At 44.2% G+C, this 18,492-nt stretch overlaps 1 protein-coding gene across 4 annotated transcripts in view; it reads left to right on the top strand.

Annotated features, from left to right (window-relative positions):
* CMTR1 (cap methyltransferase 1) overlaps window positions 1-18,492 on the top strand; it is a 67,842-nt gene that overhangs the window by 19,726 nt on the left and 29,624 nt on the right. For all 4 annotated transcript variants that reach the window (XR_009222008.1, XM_058554452.1, XM_058554450.1 and 1 more), the window contains exons 3-10: window positions 2,717-2,868; window positions 5,914-6,072; window positions 8,724-8,816; window positions 10,258-10,329; window positions 11,475-11,569; window positions 11,686-11,758; window positions 16,962-17,160; window positions 17,915-18,033. Coding sequence is in view for 3 of the 4 variants with exons in the window: in XM_058554452.1 (XP_058410435.1) it covers window positions 2,717-2,868; window positions 5,914-6,072; window positions 8,724-8,816; window positions 10,258-10,329; window positions 11,475-11,569; window positions 11,686-11,758; window positions 16,962-17,160; window positions 17,915-18,033 (962 nt within the window). In the remaining variant the exon portion in view is untranslated. The remainder of the gene's footprint in view (window positions 1-2,716; window positions 2,869-5,913; window positions 6,073-8,723; window positions 8,817-10,257; window positions 10,330-11,474; window positions 11,570-11,685; window positions 11,759-16,961; window positions 17,161-17,914; window positions 18,034-18,492) is intronic.

Raw genomic sequence — 18,492 nt, 5'->3', positions numbered from 1 at the left:
GGAGTCCTCCGCTGATCAGTGAGTGTCTATTTAGTTGTAACTTAGAGGGGAGAGACAAAGGAAACAACTCACGCCACCATGGTGCTGACGTCACTGCCTATCCTTATACTTCTGCAGGCTGAAAGTCTTGCACTACTTGTACGAGTTGTTGTAAGAGGAAATATCTTAAGGAGCCGTACACTCAGTAGGTGCTTAGCAAAGATGACAACTGGGTAACAGTTCTTTAAATTCACTACAGTGAGCACTTAATTAATTTCTGTTAAATGAAAAGCCACTGTCCAGATGTTGGAGATAGAGAGTTTACTGTGACACAGTTCCTGCTCTCTAGGAGTGACCCTGTCCAGTGGGGTAGCACGTGGCAGTAACTGGCTCTCAGGCAGTGTGATGAGTGCTGTGCTGACGGGTGAGTACTGGTGCTTCGGGAGCACAGTGGAAGGGAGAATCAGGGCAGGGTGCTGGGGACGGCTTCACTCTTCTCGAATGTCAGCCCTTAGTGAGTTTGTGTTGTCGGAGGGAAATGGATGGATCAGTGCATGTAGGCTTTAGAATTCTGATGTAATCCTCAAGTTATGAATACCTGAATAGTGACTCTCGGGCAGATAAAGAATTGTTTTACATGGCTGCCTTCTATGCCTTTCCTCAAGCAGCCAAGCTTTGACTCAGCATCTCTTCTCAGAGACTTCCTTTCTTCCTTAAAGGAACTGGGCCACATTGCTAAGTCATTTTTTCATATTTATTTTAAATTTTAATAGATAATATATTCACATGGTTCTTAAATCAAAAAATATAAAAGATTGCCAGCATAAACTCTAGGGATATAAAAATGTACATCAAGTTTCACTTCTTTCACTTTCACTTGTTCCAAGTAATCATTTGGTATTGTCTCCATGCCTCAACCCCACATGTGAGGATCATCACTTCTCTTGGTCTTCTTATGTATCTTTCCTTCCAAATGCTTTTTTTGGCAATTACAAGAAATAAAAATGTATATTCTTATTTTCCCTCTTTAGTACACAAGAGTTAGGATGCCATGCTCATGCGTATGGGCTAGCTCTGCTATTATTCATTTGACAGTGTGTGTTGGTGATCTATCCATTTCTGTATATAGACCAGAGGTTCCCAAGTTTTCTTGGTTCTTGGCACCCTTAGTATTGTCCTAACTTTTTTCTCCATGCCCCTAGGCCAAAAGAAATACCTGACAGTTCAGTTTATTAAGTATTTAGGTCTAAATAGCAAGCATTTATATCTTAAAATCTAATAGATGTTTGAAAGAATAGTGTGCATAAATTGAAAAAAATTTTTTTTTTTATTCTTAGGCACAATTAACTTATTAATGAGATGTGTATGCTGGTGAGCATGGAACAACTTCTCAAGCTTTGGGATTAGACTGCATACCACCACCCTCATTTCCTGTTCTGCATTCCTCGTGGCTTGCAGTTTATACCATTTTCAATGGGAATATGCAGAAATTGTTGACCAAAATTTTGAGATATAGTCTATTTCCAAATTTGGGTGGGTTTGCTTGAGAAACTACATGAATAAAATTACACTGGATTGAAATAGCTTTTAAGTTAAGAGATTGATGTATCTATAAAGGGGAGGGAAAGAGCCAGTCACAGTGAATATCTAGACTATGGACCATCCCACTTTTGGCCAGGAGACAGGTAACCTGCCAGTTCTGGCAGGTGCTAAAGTGGGTCTTATTTGAAGTCCTTTGGCAACAAGGTTGTTGACCATGAAGATAATGGCTTAGCTCAGTCAGGCCACCAGCACCCTCCTGGAGTGTTTAGGTGCATTTCCTCTACTCTCCACCTCAGTAGGTGCTGCTGCCTGAGCGTCTCCCCTCTTCCCTGCCCTTCTTTTCTTTCCTCTTCTTCCTTCTCTCTTTTTTTTTTTTGGTGAGGGAGATTGGCCCTGAGCTAACATCTGTGCCAATCTTCCTCTATTTTGTATATGGAATGCCGCCATAGCATGGCTCAATGAGCAGTGTGTAGGTCCATGCCCGGGATCTTAACTTGCAAACCCAGGGTTGCTGAAGCAGAGCATGTGAACTTAACCACTGTGCCACCGGGTCGGCCTCCCTTCTCTCTTTTCTTCCTTCCCCTGCCTCTTCTCTTCTCCCTGCTCTTCTCCCACTTCTCCCCCTATGAGCTAGCTTTTCTCTGGGGCTGTGCTATAGACCCACCCTCTTACCTATAAGTCTGAAGGACTGTGAAAACAAAGGAAACTAGATTAATCAATCAGAAACTGTTAGTCCGATGATAGAATTGTTGAAAGTGGAACCAGGCACCAATGTTTGGAAATTGATGTTCAAATAATAAACAGCAGCAGCAAAAATAATCATATCTTCAATAAATACATTTTGTATTTGACAGTATACTTTCAAATTTGATAGTGTTATTTCATTTAATCTTAAAACAACCCCATGAGGTAGGTATTACCATCCCAGTTTTGTAGGGAAAGAAATTGAAAGAATGAGAAAGGAAAACTGATATTTTTGAGCTCCTGTTGGGTATCAAGTACCATTTGGAACTTTCAGTGACTTGCCCAAGATGTACACAGTTAGTAAAAGGTAGAGAATACATTTGACCCTGGGTCATTTCATCAACTTTATGTGTGCAAGGCGTGTACCGAACACTACTAGTTGAATAAATGAAACTTAGAGGCTATTTTATGCCATACTTTCACCTAAACATTTTCATTTTTTCTTTTCCAGCATCTGCCACAAGCCTAAGTGGGTCTGACAGTGAGACTGAGGGGAAGCAACACAGCCCTGACTCTTTCGACGATGCATTCAAAGCAGACTCCCTTGTGGAGGGAACTTCTTCTCGCTATTCCATGTATAATAGTGTCTCCCAGAAGCTTATGGTATGTCAGCACTTGGGTTGGGTTTCTAAGCTCCACTAGCAGAGTGAGAGAAGGGAAATTGGCTTGGTGTGAAAAGAAGAAAGGGGCATGAATTTTTCCTGTGCTTTTCAGCTACTGAAATTTAGTAGACAGAGTATGGCCCCCTTCTTGATAGATGCATCTAGCACATTTGAATCATCCATAGGCAATGGCTGCTCAGGCCTGCTTCTCCTGTCCTGTCCACAGCTGGATCTCCCTTTGGTCTGCTTAGTAATGAATTCTTATTATGAGCACGTGTGAACATCCTTACACATGGATGTATGTTGATGGGTAAAGAGGCTTCATGCTGTGAATTTTTGCTCTAGTGAGTGATCTCAGAAGAAGTGACTAAAATTCTGCTCACTCCCAGATGCCTAAAATAAGTGGGAGTAGTACAGTTTTATGTGTTATTTCCAAAAGAAGGCCCAGTTCTCCTTCTCAACTTCCATACCCTGTTGGTATACCACAAGAAGGAAAGTAAATAGGAAGACCTGCTCACTTTCCTCATCAAATTTTAGTGTATGTTCAAACGTTAGGGAAATCCAAGTTTGCCTTCCATCTGGCTTCAGGAATATTATAGTTGACTCCTCCATTTTCTGTTAGATTCATTTAAGAATGAGAACTGTCACTTTTTTTTTTTTTTGTGAGGAAGATAAGCCCTGAGCTAACATCTGCCAATCCTCCTCTTTTTGCTGAGGAAGACTGGCCCTGGGCTAACATCTATGCGCATCTTCCTCCACTTTATGTGGGACGCCGCCACAGCATGGCTTGACAAGTGGTTCGTCGGTGTGCGCCCGGGATCCAAACCAGCGAACCCAGGGCTGCTGCAGCAGAGCGCACACACTTAACCGCTTGCGGCACCGGCCTGGCCCTGAGAACTGTCACTTCTTAAGTCATAGTCAAGATTCTAGTTTGGGGGCCACAAAATTCGGGGAAGTAGAAGATGGAGAGGTGTGTGACTCAGTTAGCCTCTTTGACCTAGGAGAAGGATTTGTGTCTATTGTAGGAATTCTACCCGCCTCTTGAGCTGGTATTGCTCCTTCCAAAAGCAATATAGACTCTCTAGGGGGAATTAGATCTTAGGATTGGAGTTCTTTTATTAGGCAAGGGTCTGTGGGGTTTGGGATTCGTGTCTCTGATTTTTGGAGTCTGCAACTGGGCCCATGACTCTAGAGTTTAGTGTGAGCTTATAGACAGTTGTGACATTCAAAAAAATATTTCTGAAAAAATAAGCAAGTGGGACTTTATCAGACTAAAGAGCTTCAACAAGACAAATGAAACCAGAATCAAAATGAACAGACAACCCACCAGCTGGGAGAAAATATTTGCAAAACATATCTCTGACAAGGGGTTAATCTCCATAATATATAAAGAACTCACACAACTGAACAACAAACAAACAGCCCAGTCAAAAAATGGGCAGAGGAAATGAACAGACGCTTCTCCAAAGAAGATATGCAGATGGCCAATAGGCACATGAAAAGATGTTCAATATCACTAATCATCATGGAAATGCAAATCAAAACAACACTAAGATATCACCTCACGCCTGTTAGAATGGCTACAGTCACCAAGACAAAAAACAACAAATGTTGGAGAGGATGTGGAGCAACAGGAACCCTCATACACAGCTAGTGGGAATGCAAACTGGTGCAGCCTCTATGGAAAACGGTATGGGGATTCCTCAAAAAATTAAAAATAGAAATACCCTATGATCCAGCTATCCCACTACTGGGAATCTATCCAACGAACCTGAAATCAACAATCCAAAGAGGCTTATGCACCCCTATGTTCATTGCAGCATTATTCACTATAGCCAAGAAGTGGAAGCAACCCAAGTGTCCCTCTACTGACGATTGGATCAAGAAAATGTGTTGTGTATATATATACAATGGAATACTACTCAGTCATAAAAAAAGACAAAATCGTCCCATTTGCAACAACATGGATGGACCTGGAGGGTATTATGTTAAGTGAAATAAGCCAGAAAGAGAGAGACAAACACTGTATGATCTCACTCATATGTGGAATATAAACCAACACATGGACAGAGGAAACTGTATTGTGGTTACCAGGGGCAATGCGGGTAGTGGGTGGGCACAAGGGTTGAAGGGAGACACGTATATGGTGAGGGACAAATAAAAATGTACAAGTGGGGCCGGCCCGGTGGTGCAAGCGGTTAAGTGCGTGTGCTCCGCTCTGGCGCCCCAGGGTTCGCTGGTTCAGATCCCGGGCATGCACCCACGCACTCCTTGGCAAGCCATGCTGTGGCCGTGTCCCATATAAAGTGGAGGAAGATGGGCATGGATGTTAGGCCAGGGCCAGGGCCAGTCTTCCTCAGCAAAAAAAAAAAAAAAAAAAAAAGAGGAGGATTGGGAGAGGTTAGCACAGGGCTGATCTTCCTCACCAAAAAAAAAAAAAAAGTACAACCAAAATTTCACAATGTTATGAACTATTAAAACATAAGTTAAAAAAAAAAATTTCTGTCCAGGATTTTATAGTACCTTCCATACCTCAGTTTTACATGGAGCAATTTTTCATTTACTCTCTTAATCAAGTGGGCTTCTACAAGCCCTCATTGTCCTTGCCTAGTAAGGCTGTTTGAATTGGTTGAGGGTAAGGTAGAAGTTGCCGCTTAAAGCAATTCCATTTTAAATTATGTTCTCTTTGTCAACTCTACTCTAGATCTACTTCTCACTTAATCAGACAAATTAGCTAGAAGGATAGTTGTGCAAATGTCCACTGAGATTCATTAGGTACTCTTGGTGCTTTTAATTACAGCTGTGAGGTCCCTTCTCATTTATCTAGCTTCTGGTTGCCCTAGACTTTTGCCTCCAGAATAGATAGCCACTGGGCCCACAGTTAAATTGCAGTTATTTATTTCTACTTTTCTTCTCTAGGCTAGAAGGAAAACTTTAGACCTTACTCATCTGCATTTCTCAGGGCTTAGCACAATGTCTGGCACATGATAGGGGCTACACAAATGTCTGCTTATTTATATAAATGCTCATTACTTCTCTTTTTCAGGCCAAGATGGGCTTCAAGGAAGGTCAAGGATTGGGTAAATACAGCCAGGGTCGGAAGGACATCGTTGAGGCCTCTAATCAGAAAGGTCGAAGAGGCTTGGGTCTGACGCTGCAAGGCTTTGACCAAGAGCTGAATATAGACTGGCGAGATGAGCCAGAGGTAACTGGGGAGGAGGAGACTGGAAAGCCACTTGTGTTTCTGGGTGCACAGCTTTAAGTAACCATATTAACAAACTAGAAGTCTCCAGAAGCAGTATGATCAGGGTGGTTAGTGGGGATTAAAACTAGTTTCTTACATGGAAGGTAGTGGAGATGTCCAGAATGGAAAACAGAAGACTGTGGGAGATATGATAGGGTGTGGATTTGTTTCCTGTTGCTTCGTATAGGACTTTGTAAGACCAATGGGAAGAAGATGCTGGAAGGCAGAGTTTGGCTCCGCAAAGCAGTTTAATAGATACAGCTTTCCACTAGTGACTGAGATACCTCACTAGGTGGTGAGTTCACGAGGTACTGAGCTCCCTCTGCTGAAAGCATTCAAGTGGGCTGATTGAGGACCTGCTGTTTCATTGTGTGAGTGATTGGATAAGGTGCCCTCTAAGGTCTTTGAACCTCCACAGGTTTATGACATCCCAGTTGTAAATAGGTGTTTGTTTATGCCATATAGCTTTTCCGTTGTGGGTTTAGTTTGGTTGTCTGCTTGGGTACCAGTTTGATTTAACCTGGAATACCAAAAAAGACTCTTACCCCTTTTCGTGGCACAGGTAACGTTGAGATTTTATTTTTATTCATTTATTTATGTCCTACTTTATTCCACGAAGGATGTGAAGTAGGTATGATAAAAGCACCTGAAAGTAATGGTGAAATATTACAATTACAGAGTCATAACTAAAGAAAATAGAACACAAATGTCTAGCCTTCTACATAGTTGCTATAGTTGAGCTTCAGATGTGGCTTTGAATTCTGGAAAATTCATATTTTATTTGTCTCCTTGATGTTCCAGTTCAGAAAAGAACTCCATGAACCTGTGCCTGATAAAAGCCTAATAAGGCTTCAGAGTAAAATGCTGACAAGCCAGGAGCTAATGGGTTCTGGGAGTGGTCCTGCTGTGTTGCCTTGTAGTTATGAGGAGATAAGACCAGCAGAACAGCAGATGAGATAGTGTGGAATAGGGCAAATATTTGTAATGGGGTGCTAGATGTAGGTTTTCACCTCAGAAATGCTTGGTGCATTTCCAGAAATACTTGGTGGTCCTCATTTGTGTGAAAACAAGTAAAGAGTCCCAGTCCTCTCAGTGGGTCAGAATTAGAACTCACTTTGCCAAACCTGAAATCTGAAATTTCCCCATGAAATCTCTGTTTTTAATGGAGACAGGCTATTGAAATTCCTTTTGGAGGCAAGGCTATCCTAATTACCATTTACCATAATTCAATTTTTCTCTTACAAAAGATACCCTATCTTTTGGTTAAGACTTTGGCTCAACTATTAGTTGGTGGCCACTTCTTTAAGGTAGATGAGTCTGGGTGACCTGAGCTGAAGATATTCAATTCCTGGAGTCACTGCAGGGAAAGTGCTCAGTGGCTGCTACAGCCCGGGAATGTAGAGTGCAAGGTTTGACCTTTCAGACAAAGTCCACTTTGCAGGTAGCCTAAATGTTCAGATGTCCATGGGGAGATTGAGTCTGCTTTTTCTCTCCAAAGGGGCATCCAAAGTGTATATGAGCTTCTTTTTTTCTAGAGTTTATAATTTGCAATGATTTATGCTTAAAGGTGATGGATTTGATCGGGGGAGAAGCCATGATTCACTGCCAGATTCATTGACAAAAGGTTGCAATAATTTTTCTTTTAAACTTTGTTGATGGTGGTTGGCTTGCCCTCAGACCTTGCATTGTGTTACCATTTTATGCCTTTCAGAGCATGTAATATTACCTTTAATCACATTGCTTCAGTTTGCAATGGTGAATCGCTTCTCCACACTTGCTTGGGAGGCAGTGTGTGAAGCTGCTGTGCAGGTGAGCCACCTGTTTAGGTTTTATAATCCATGTCTCTCTAGCCCAGTGAACTTAGCCCTGGCTGCACGTTAGAATCATCTGGGGACTTCTAAAAAGTTCTGAGACTTTTAATCTTTTGATCTGAGGGTCCCCACCTCAGACCAAGAGAATCATATACTCTGAAGGTTGGGCCCAAGCATCAGTACTTTTTAGAAGGACTGCAGACGATCCCAGTGTATAGCCAGGATGAAAACCACTGTTTTAGCTTGATAAGGAAGGTAATTGAAAAATGAAGAAGCAGCAGCGTTAGAGATGCCAGTTTCTGCTCTGTTTTGGAATGAATAGGTGAGGAATCCTGTTCATTTTGTGAATAACACCTTGAAAGGCATCAGGAGGTAAGACTCACTGCCATTGAGTCTTCCTGATAAAATTACCTCATCATAGACGTATCCCCCGTATGTACTTCTCTGTGTCCACACTGCTCTGATTGTGGGCCCCTCGGGTCAAGGACAACATCTTTTAAACTCTGCATTCTGAGCACTTAGCCCATAGTAGGTATTCATCAAATAATGTTGGAACAAATGAAAGAAACCTTGAAGATTTGGGAAGTTTCTAAGTATTCAGACTAGAATTGGAGCTGGCCTTCAGAAGTGAAACTTTAGAATTCTGGCTCTCAGTTCTCATGTCTGACCACTGCATTTGGCCTTAGCTCCCCAGACCCTTGTCACTTTAAGTGTCTATTGTTTTGGGGAAGCCCTGGTGAGTTGGGGCATAGCCCTCAGGGTCTGTTTTACTTGACTTACTTGCCTCTCTTTTGTTTGTAGCCCAGTGCCTGTGAGCAGGTGTCATGGTTCCCAGAATGTACCACTGAAATTCCTGACACTCAGGAAATGAGTGATTGGATGGTTGTGGGAAAGGTAGGATTTCAGGAAAATGTACCCTGAATTCTTGGCACTTACCTCTGCACTCTCTCCTCTTCAAGTCCGGTATATATGTATGTATACTCACAGTTTGAAAAAACTATGACTCTGACCATCCTGGCAGGAATAAAGCTATGTCAAGAGGATGCGTCAAGCGGGTTTACAGATATGCCCCTGGGAGATGTGGCAGACAGGATTTTTTTTCTGCTAGTCATTTAACTTGCAAGGCATCACAAAATGCCTAGTGTCTGTCTTCCTCATGGATGCTTGTTAGAGTAGCTTATTATACATCTGTGTGTATTCTTGTAATTGCTGGGCACTGTTCCAGGTAGATGAAAAGATACTGTCCCTGTCCTCAGTAACGAGGGAGTTGTTACAAAGGAAATTTTTAATCTCCTTCTGGAAAATTGTAAGAATAAAGTTGATAGCTACCAAATCAGTGTGGACTAGAGAGCAGTTCTCAAAGTGCAGGGGCTCTCAGGGATCTTCAAGACCCTTTCAGGGGGTCTACAAGGTCAAAGTTATTTTCATAATGATGCTGGAAAGTTATTTGCCTTTTTCACTCTCATTCTCTCACTTGTGACCAGTGGAGTTTTCTAGAGGCGATAACACGCATTATCACAGCCAACTGAATGCAAATGTGGAGAGGAGAATCTAGCCATCTTCTAATGAGCCAGATATTAAGAGATTTGCAAAAATGGAAAACAGTGCCACTCTTCTCACTAAATTTTTAAAAATGTAGTTATTTTTCATTAAAATATTACTTAACGTTAACATGTTCTTTTACACTGAATTAATAAATATTTTTAAATTTTCTGTTTTAATTTCTAATAATAAATATAGATACAGATATACACGCCACATAAAGAAAAGCTCTTTGGGGTCCTCAGTGATTCTGAAGAGTGTAAAACCTGAGAACACCAAGTTTGAGCCTCATTGGTTTAGAGGTGGCCTCATTCAGACATGAGGTTGGACTTGATATCCCCGTGAGGCTCCCTTGAGCCGTTATTTACTATGACGCTACCAGGTCAGTTTCTAGTGTCCTGCATTCATACTCATCACAGAGCAAGAGGCCGCCTGGTTGAAGGGCAGGCTTCTGTCATTTGGGGCAGTCCCTAGCCTTCTGCTTCCACACTCTAGGGATAGACAGCTTGAATGGCTCCTTCCTGTTTGCTTTTCTCAGCCCCAGTATTCATGAGTCTTGTATCCATATGGTGCTCTAGTCAGAGCACCCAGGGGGCTGCATCATCTCAGAGCCATCTGGAGTATAGCCAGAGGGACTGAGGATTTTCTCTTTCCTGCCCCTCAGGAATTGATGTTTCTTGGCAGGGACTCAAGCCGCTTCTTGCTCTACTCACTTGAAACCCTAGTTTCTCCATTCATCCCCCCTAAATGCAGTTGCACGTGGTCATTATCTATTGTTTTCTTCTCCCTGTAGAGAAAGATGATTATTGAAGATGAAACAGAGTTTTGTGGGGAAGAGCTTCTTCACAGTGTGTTGCAGTGTAAGGTAAGGCCTTGTGGCTAGAGCTGGAGTTGAAAACCATGTGTGAGGGACTGTGCTGGGCTTTTCCAGTTCTTCTGAGTCAGTCCTGGGGGAATGAAGTTTAGCTAAGATTTTTCCTGGAGGTCAGATGTGTAGTTTGGTACATTTCTCCAAGGTGTCCTTTTTCCTGGTGACTGTCCCACCCTGTAGTGTTGTGCTGTCCCTGTGGTCAATAGCGAGGAAAGGATCCAGTTAACCTCAGTGAGTCGATTTATTGTAATCCTGAGGGGGCCTGGCATAGTGAAAGGTTTGGAATCATTCTTTAGCATCAGATAGACCTGAATTCAAATCCTAGTTTTGCAACTTTTTGCTGCGTGACTTTGAGCTAGTTGCTTTAGCTTCTCTGAGATTGAGTTTCCTCATCTATAAAACGGGGAGAAAATACTTCCCAGGGTTGTTGTGAGAATTAAATGAAATAGTGGGTGTGAACCTCTTAACATGCTGGGTGAATGTCAGCCTTCCCTTGATATCTTTTGGCCTGATTTTGGGTCAGGAAGTGCATTGCCTGGGGCAGAATGAGCCAAGGAAACTGAGAAGGAAAAGGGTTGGTGAAGAAGTAAGGCCTCAGACCAGGCTCACAGAGCTTATTTTTTGGCAGGCAGAGGGTTGGGAATATCCTTAAGGTGACTGGAACTCAGGTGAAGTGAGGCTTTCTTTTTTCAGAGAGAAAATTGGAGAAGGGATCCCTGCTGTGTGGTAGGTGCCATCAGAAAACCCTAGTCCTGTTCACCCTCTTTCTGAGTAAGCCTTAGTATCAGAACTCTGTTCCCTTGGAACGTTGCTGCTGGAGAGGAGAAACAGATTTGTCATGAGGATTAGCAATGCCAAAAGGTGGCTCTCTGCATAGCCACAGGTGCCATTTGTTAACCACTTACTATGTGCCAGGGACATGTTTACATTTTATTTTTTACCATTTTGCAGGTGAGGTAGTTGAGGGTCAGAGTAATGAAGCAACTTGTCTAGGGTCACACATAGGGTCATTCAGAGCTGGGACACAGCAGGAGCCTAGCTCTTCAGAGCGCTGTGAGTTGAGCTCCTCAAGCTCTTAAGACCCCTGTCCCATCCCAGAGGGTGATGCTCACCTTGAGGTTCTGATTCTTTCTGGGCAGAGTGTGTTTGATGTCCTGGACGGGGAGGAGATGCGGCGAGCTCGGACCCGGGCCAATCCTTACGAGATGATCCGAGGAGTCTTCTTTCTAAATAGGTTTGCTGACATTTCTCTCCCCTCCCCTGACATGCCCTGTTCCACTTTTTCGTTTGAGCCTCAGCTTTCCATATGTTTGGTACTGAGTTGCGCTTTTCTGTCTTGCTTTGTTGCAGGGCGGCAATGAAGATGGCTAACATGGATTTTGTGTTTGATCGCATGTTTACAAATCCACGAGATTCCTATGGGGTGAGAACAAGATTCTGCTTCTGAACTCATAGTGCTAAATGGGCTTAAGCTTCAGTGGCTCAGAAATTGCCGTTTGTGCAATGCTAGTTTTCCTGCTATGTGATAGAGATATATTTTATGATAGAGATATGTTTTGCTTTGAGCTCTTCAGATGAGGTCCCATCTGTGGTCCCAGAAGTGCCCAATAAGCAGTTGTCTCTAAGGCTTCAGGCCCAGAGTCCCAGCCCCCGTCTCTGCAGATCCTGCTGCTTGATCCACGAGGAGGTAGGCAGGGCTTGCAGTAGCGGCGAAGGGACATTCCTGGGCAAAATCAGCAGCTGTGGCATCTATAGGCCTAGGGAGCAGGGAGGTGAGGCCGTGAGTTAGAGCATGGGCCCTCCTTCTGCTTTCATTAAACATGTGTTTATCCAGGGCCGGCCCTGTGGCTTAGCGGTTAAGTGCGCGCGCTCCGCTGCCGGCGGCCTGGGTTCGGATCCCTGGCGCGCACCGACGCTCCGCTTCTCCGGCCATGCTGAGGCTGCATCCCACATGCAGCAACTAGAAGGATGTGCAGCTATGACATACAACAATCTGCTGGGGCTTTTGGGGGAAAAAATAAATAAATAAAATCTTTAAAACAATAAATAAATAAACGTGTTTATCCAGCCCCGACTTTGTGCCAGGCACAGTGCTAGGCACCAGTATAGGAATATAATCTTGAATGAGATAGATGTGATCCCTTCCCCCATGGCGCTTAGGTTCTGGACAGTCTAGTGGACTTGAGAGCTGGTAAGGGTGCAGGATTGGGATGTTTGTAAAGCCTTTCTGTGCTCACTGGAGTGTGGAGGCCAGTTGCCACCAGGGAGCTTTAGCCTGCTGCCTTCCTACTGGATGAGGTAGAGTATAAGGGTGAGTATGTAGTCCTTAGAGTGAGTTTATTTTCCAAATCAAAACTTCTTACATTATCTGATGTGGGTGCTGTTTCTGGAGTGAGAGGGGAGTGCTCTGGGAAATGTTTGAGTGTTGAATGAAAGGCAGGCATCTGGGTCCTTTCACTGGTCTATTTAAAATCAGTCTCATGTCTGAAAATCTAGGCTGTGTTGTTCAGTGGGGGTGGGAGCACAGAGAGTGCAGCACTTACATCACAGGTGGTGTCACTTAAGTTCATACCTTCTTTGGGTCTCAGCTGCCTCATCTCTGAAATTAGCCCTGCTAACCTGCCAGAGGGCCAGGGTAGGACCAAAAGGCGCTTAAGATTTGTTCCAGCTCTAAGATCTGTGATTTCAGATGTGGCCACTTTCCCTTTCTGCCTCTGAATGAGCTTTGTGTGGGATCATAATTATCAGGTTTTAGCCCTTCTCAAGAAGTGGTAGGGCAAAATGATTTTCTTTTTTTTTTTTGTGAAGATGATCAGCCCTGAGCTAACATCTGATGCCAATCCTCCTCTTTTTTCTGAGGAAGACTGGCCCTGAGCTAACATCTGTGCCCATCTTCCTCTATTTTATATGGGACGCCACCACAGCATGGCTCGACAAGCAGTGCGTCGGTGCGCGCCCGGCATCTGAACCGGCAAACCCCGGGCCGCCGCAGCGGAGTGCGCCCACTTAACCGCTTGTGCCACTGGCCCGGCCCTGCAAAATGCTTTTCTACTCTGCTACATCTCATTTCTCTGAACACAGGCCCTCCATAATGATAGAGGAAGAAAAAGAGAAATTTCATTCTAGCATTCCCTTCAGGGTTTCAAAGCATTTTTACCCGGTCTTAGAAAGTTAGTTCCCTTTGACAGTGAAGGGGCCAGGAGCCAACTGTTTCCAAACCTATTTCTGCTTCACTCACCCTCCTTCCACTAGGACCCCCCTGATTATCCACCCACTAAAGAAACTTATTTTCCAAATTCTTTAATGTTTCAGCTTCACCTGCCTAACTGCTTTCTCTGTGCTGGCAAAACTGGCATGTAGACCCCTCCTGCCTTTAGTCTTTTCTCTCTCCCAGGTCTACCTCCCCATTTTCCAATACCAGCAGGCAGCGCAAAAGGGCTCTTGGAATTAGCGTCTTGAGAAAATTAGGTTGATATAATGTTGGTTTAATTTTCTGCGCTCCAAATGATTTCCTTTAAACCTCTGCCTGGCAGAGGAGCTCTGTCAAGCTGATGGGAAGTCACAGCGTCATTGTAGTCTTTTGGATATAAACACCTTCAGCAGCTGGTATCTGGTTATTGTCTTTTGCTGTCATGAAAATGAAGTAGGCACCAGAGTTGCACCATTCAGGTCAAGAGTGGAGATGTTAGTTACCTAGGAAAAAGCAGCCATGTTTGTAATGCCTCAGGCATCTCCTTGACCTGAATTGATTGTTAGTGGCCATGGAGAATTGCTGTTTCAGGGATGTTTCTCTGCACTCCACTATACAAAGTAATTTCTCTCCAGCCCCTAGAGTTTTCTTCTCTCTTTTCATCTCTGTTTTCTCCTGAGGACCAGAGTGACAGCCGAGCCCAGCAGGCTTGGTGTGTTTTTGAGGCAAGCAGAGACACTTTGGAGTAGTCCCCAGCAGAGATGGGAGTGGCTGAAGCCCCAGGCACACACCCAGGTTTGCTAGGGTCTCAGTGGCTCTCGGGTCAGGCAGATTATAGAATAAGAGCATAGAGAGCTTGAAGTTTAGGAAGTGTAGAGAGGTAGGAGGTGGGTGGAGAGGGACTCTGAGGTTTTTCAATGGGTTTCTGGTTCTGCAGGTTGTGGTAAAAGGAGAAAGAGTAGGGTAGGGAAGTAAAGAAATTGTAAACAAGAATTGAAAGAGGCAAGGGAAAGAAGAGAATTTAGATTCTTTGGGTAAATGGAAGCATATTATAAACCATAACATTACGTGAGGGATTTATGTGCCTGGGGATAGGCACATAAATTAACTGTGAAGCGTAACAGGAAACAAACACTGAATGTAGATCTTTAAGTTTCAGTGCTGTCTTAGAGCAAATTAGACAGCACTTACAGACTGTCCACTGAGTGGGGAATACTGCACTAGGCATTGGAAAGAGAAAAAGATGGAAAAGGACAAGAGTTTTGACTCGAAGGAAATTGATCTAGTTGAATATAGTATCATCTTTCATTTGTTTAGTATTTTGCAGTTTATAAAGATCTTTGACATATGGTACTTTATTTAATCCTATAACAGTCTTGAGAATAACCTACATTTGTGTCAGTTTACAGTTGAGGAAGCTCGAGCTTAAAGACATAAATTGTGTGCTTGCCCTTGACTGCATAGCCAGTAAGTGGCAGAGGTGAGAACCCCAGCTGTCCTTTCAATGAAAAGACCTTCTGGCCATGGCCATGTGAAGGTCACATGTCTTGAAATCGCAGAATGAAATCGTATTTATGCCCTCTTTTTGGAAGTGAGGTACTTTTATTGATTCATCCCCCTTCCTTCCCCAAGTCTTCCTTTGGGCCATTGGCTTACCCGGGGAGCCACTGGCATGGCCAGTGGTGAGAAACATTGTTTTCCCTCTTTCCATGTGTGCCGGCCTTAAACTTGTGACCCCTGCCTCATTCCCAGTGTGCTGCCTGGAAAGTGCTACATAATGTTCTCGGCAAGTGTCATTAGGTCTTTTTTTTGTGTGCAAGTGAATGTAATCCAAAAATATGAATAATTGATGGCTCAGGAACAAAGAATGCTGGGGTGGAGTGGTGGGAAAGGGGAGAAAGAACTGATATATCCCAGCATGCCTGGGTGGGCTTGTCACAGGATGATGAAGTTTATTTTTAGCTAAAGTCACTTTCTCCAGAGACTTTTTCACTGTTTTGATAAAGCTAGGTAGCTATCATCAGAGGCAAGGCCCTTGTCACCTAGAAAGTGACTGGATTGTAAACATTAGTATCTCCATTTCTTTCTAATAACTGCTTCCCTTAAAGCTTTCTGATCTTTATCTAGCAGTTACAGACTTCTGGATAAGCACTCAGCAGTACCAAACCTGTAGAAAGGGAAGGGTGAGCTGCCTGAGCCCCTTCCTGCTGGATATTTCTCAGAGTCCTCTGCAGTCCCCACTCTAGAGCTCGACCTCTTGTTGTCACCAGTGCAGCTGGTACATCCTCCCTGCTGTGGAGGGTCGGGACAAGTAGAATTCACCATCTGGGGCCCAGGTGTGTGAGAGAGAAACGTAAACACAATCTGGGCCAGCGCTGGGTTCAGCATAAATTTTAGATTGAGAGTTAAAGCTACTCAAGTGGCCAAAACTATGATAAATAAGACTTTAAATGACTCTTGTAATTTAGTTATTCCTGAGGTGGCTGGGGGCTCTGCCGGCTGCCTGGAAGCTGCATACCAGTGTCTCCTGCCCTCTCTGCCTTGTCAGCTCCCAGCTGTGTACGGCCCCAGACCTCGGCTAGCAGAGGGGCAAAGGCAAGAGAAGAAGGGAGTGCAAGAAGGAGGCAAAATGCACTGTGATGTCTTGGATTGGATCCTGGAACAGAACAAGGACTCTAGTGAAATCTGAGTCAGGTCTGGAGTTTAGTTAATAGTAGTGTACTAGTGTTGGTTTCTTAGTTTTGACAAATGGCAACATAAGATGTTAACAAAACTGGAAACTGGGTGAAGGCTATGACTGTCTTTGCAACTTTTCTGTAAATCTCAAATTATTCCAACATAAAAAGTTAATTGGGATAAAAAAGGAGAGCCAAGGAGGAAGGGGAGAAAGGAAGCAGAGGCTGTGGTTTGGAAAGATAGGCCCTGTGGCTGGGAGGAGGTGATGCTAGAGCCCCAGACTTTGGTTGGACTGGAAGACCTGAGTCTAGCGGTCAGGCCGACTGGATTCTGATTTAGCTTTGTTGCAGACTGGCTATGAACAGGTCACTTTGTGTCTTGGTTTCTCTTTTTCCCTATCTGTAACATGGAGGATACAACATCTGTTATTCTCAGTAAGACTCCTGTAAGGCAGGATCTGGTGAGGAAAAGGTGCTGAGAGATAAAAACACACACACGCAGATGCCCCTTAAGATGTTTTCATTAAGAGTCTGAACTAGGCCTGGTGGTGTGAAAGGCGCCCGAGGTATTTTGAGGTGGGGGTGGGCATTTACAGAGGGCAATGATCACAGAGGATACGTTTCCTGGGTATTGTGGCCCTGGAGGGAGCTCTTCATTATACTTGCTGAAAGTCTTATTTTATCCTCCTGCTTTCCCCTTCCTGCTCCCCATTGAGCCGTCTTTTTTTCCCTTCCTTCCCTCTCCTCCACTTGCCTTGCAGAAACCACTGGTAAAGGACCGGGAAGCCGAGCTTCTATACTTTGCTGATGTTTGCGCAGGCCCAGGGGGATTCTCGGAGTATGTGCTGTGGAGGAAGAAGTGGCATGCAAAGGGCTTTGGAATGACTCTGAAGGGCCCTAACGACTTCAAGCTGGAGGACTTCTACTCGGCCTCCAGTGAGCTCTTCGAACCCTACTATGGTAGGGACACCAGGGGCTATGAGGGACAGTCCTCTGTGGGGACTTGAGGTCAGAAGCAGTTATTATCCACTTACCATGTTTTCTTTCCTAGGTCTCTCAGCCTGGGGTTCTCAGTCCATGTCAGGAAGGTCTCGGTTCCCTCTAAATGGTCCCTTTTTACCCCAGGCCTGCAGAATACAGGTTAAACACTCCTCTAGGCAAACTCTCATCAAAGCCATATTAATTCCTCCTTTCTTCTCCTGTGGTGACAGGAGATAATGAGACTGCCTGATCTCTGGCTGAGAACTGGCAGGATTATTAACAAATACAAAGCCCATCTCTAGCCCTGTGTGCCGGGTGTGGAATGCATTGGGTAATAGAGCTCAACAACTGTACAGATGTCCCTTCCACTCTATCTTGATTGTTATGATTTGGCAGCAAATCCTAAGTCCATTCGTAACAGTTCTTATTAAAAAATTGATACCAGTTCCTAAATGTAGGTGCTTTCAGTTTCAGTTTCAGTTGATAACACTTGTCTGGTCAACTCCTTTTGGACTCTGTGGTATTACAGCAGGGCCTTGTTTTTTCCTCCTGGTCTGTTACTACAAGGCAGCCTTGCAGTGTGGGCCCTGCAGTGGGTTGCTCCTCATGGGGGCTTTTCTGCTGGACCTCAAGGCCCACTTGGTACCTGTGCTCCGTCTCCCAAAGAGCTCATGTCCCAGCTCCTGGGATGCACAGGGCACGTGAGCTCACTGTGAATTTTGTGTCCTGCTAGGTGAGGGTGGGATCGATGGAGATGGAGACATCACCCGCCCAGAGAACATCACTGCTTTTCGGAATTTTGTCCTGGATAACACAGATCGCAAGGGTGTCCACTTTCTGATGGCAGATGGGGTAGGTGACCTCTCCGTAGGGTGATGCTTTAGGGATTTATTATGTTAGACGCTTTTTGTTTTGTTTTATTTGGTGCTTTAGCTGCCCCGTAAGGTGGTAGGTCACTATTCAGATAGTAGGGATGTATGTTTTTATTCTTTTTGTACATATTTTCAATGATAACTTTGTAAAGGTTGTGATATTGTCGACACCTTTGCTTGGAGCAAGTGAGTCTTCTCAGCTCACTTCTTCAAAGGGCCTTGGTTGGCTGTGAGACATGGTGACGGAAGGACCATGACTAAAATGAACGGATCAGGTACTGACTGGGAAGAACATTTCCATCATTTGTTACCGGGTTGCCGCTCCTGGCAGAGGCTCTTTATACATGGCCACTCCCATGCCTCTGGATGGGCTGACAGGGGACCACATAACCAAAGGCCTCAGCTCAGGGGAGTCCACAGGAGGCCCTGTCAGTGGCTG

The sequence above is a fragment of the Diceros bicornis genome, chromosome 14 (genome assembly GCF_020826845.1).
Source record: "Diceros bicornis minor isolate mBicDic1 chromosome 14, mDicBic1.mat.cur, whole genome shotgun sequence".
In the NCBI taxonomy this organism is placed as follows: Eukaryota; Metazoa; Chordata; class Mammalia; order Perissodactyla; family Rhinocerotidae; genus Diceros; species Diceros bicornis.
The sequence above is the reverse complement of the archived record's forward strand: the minus strand, read 5'-3'. Positions and strand labels throughout refer to the sequence as shown.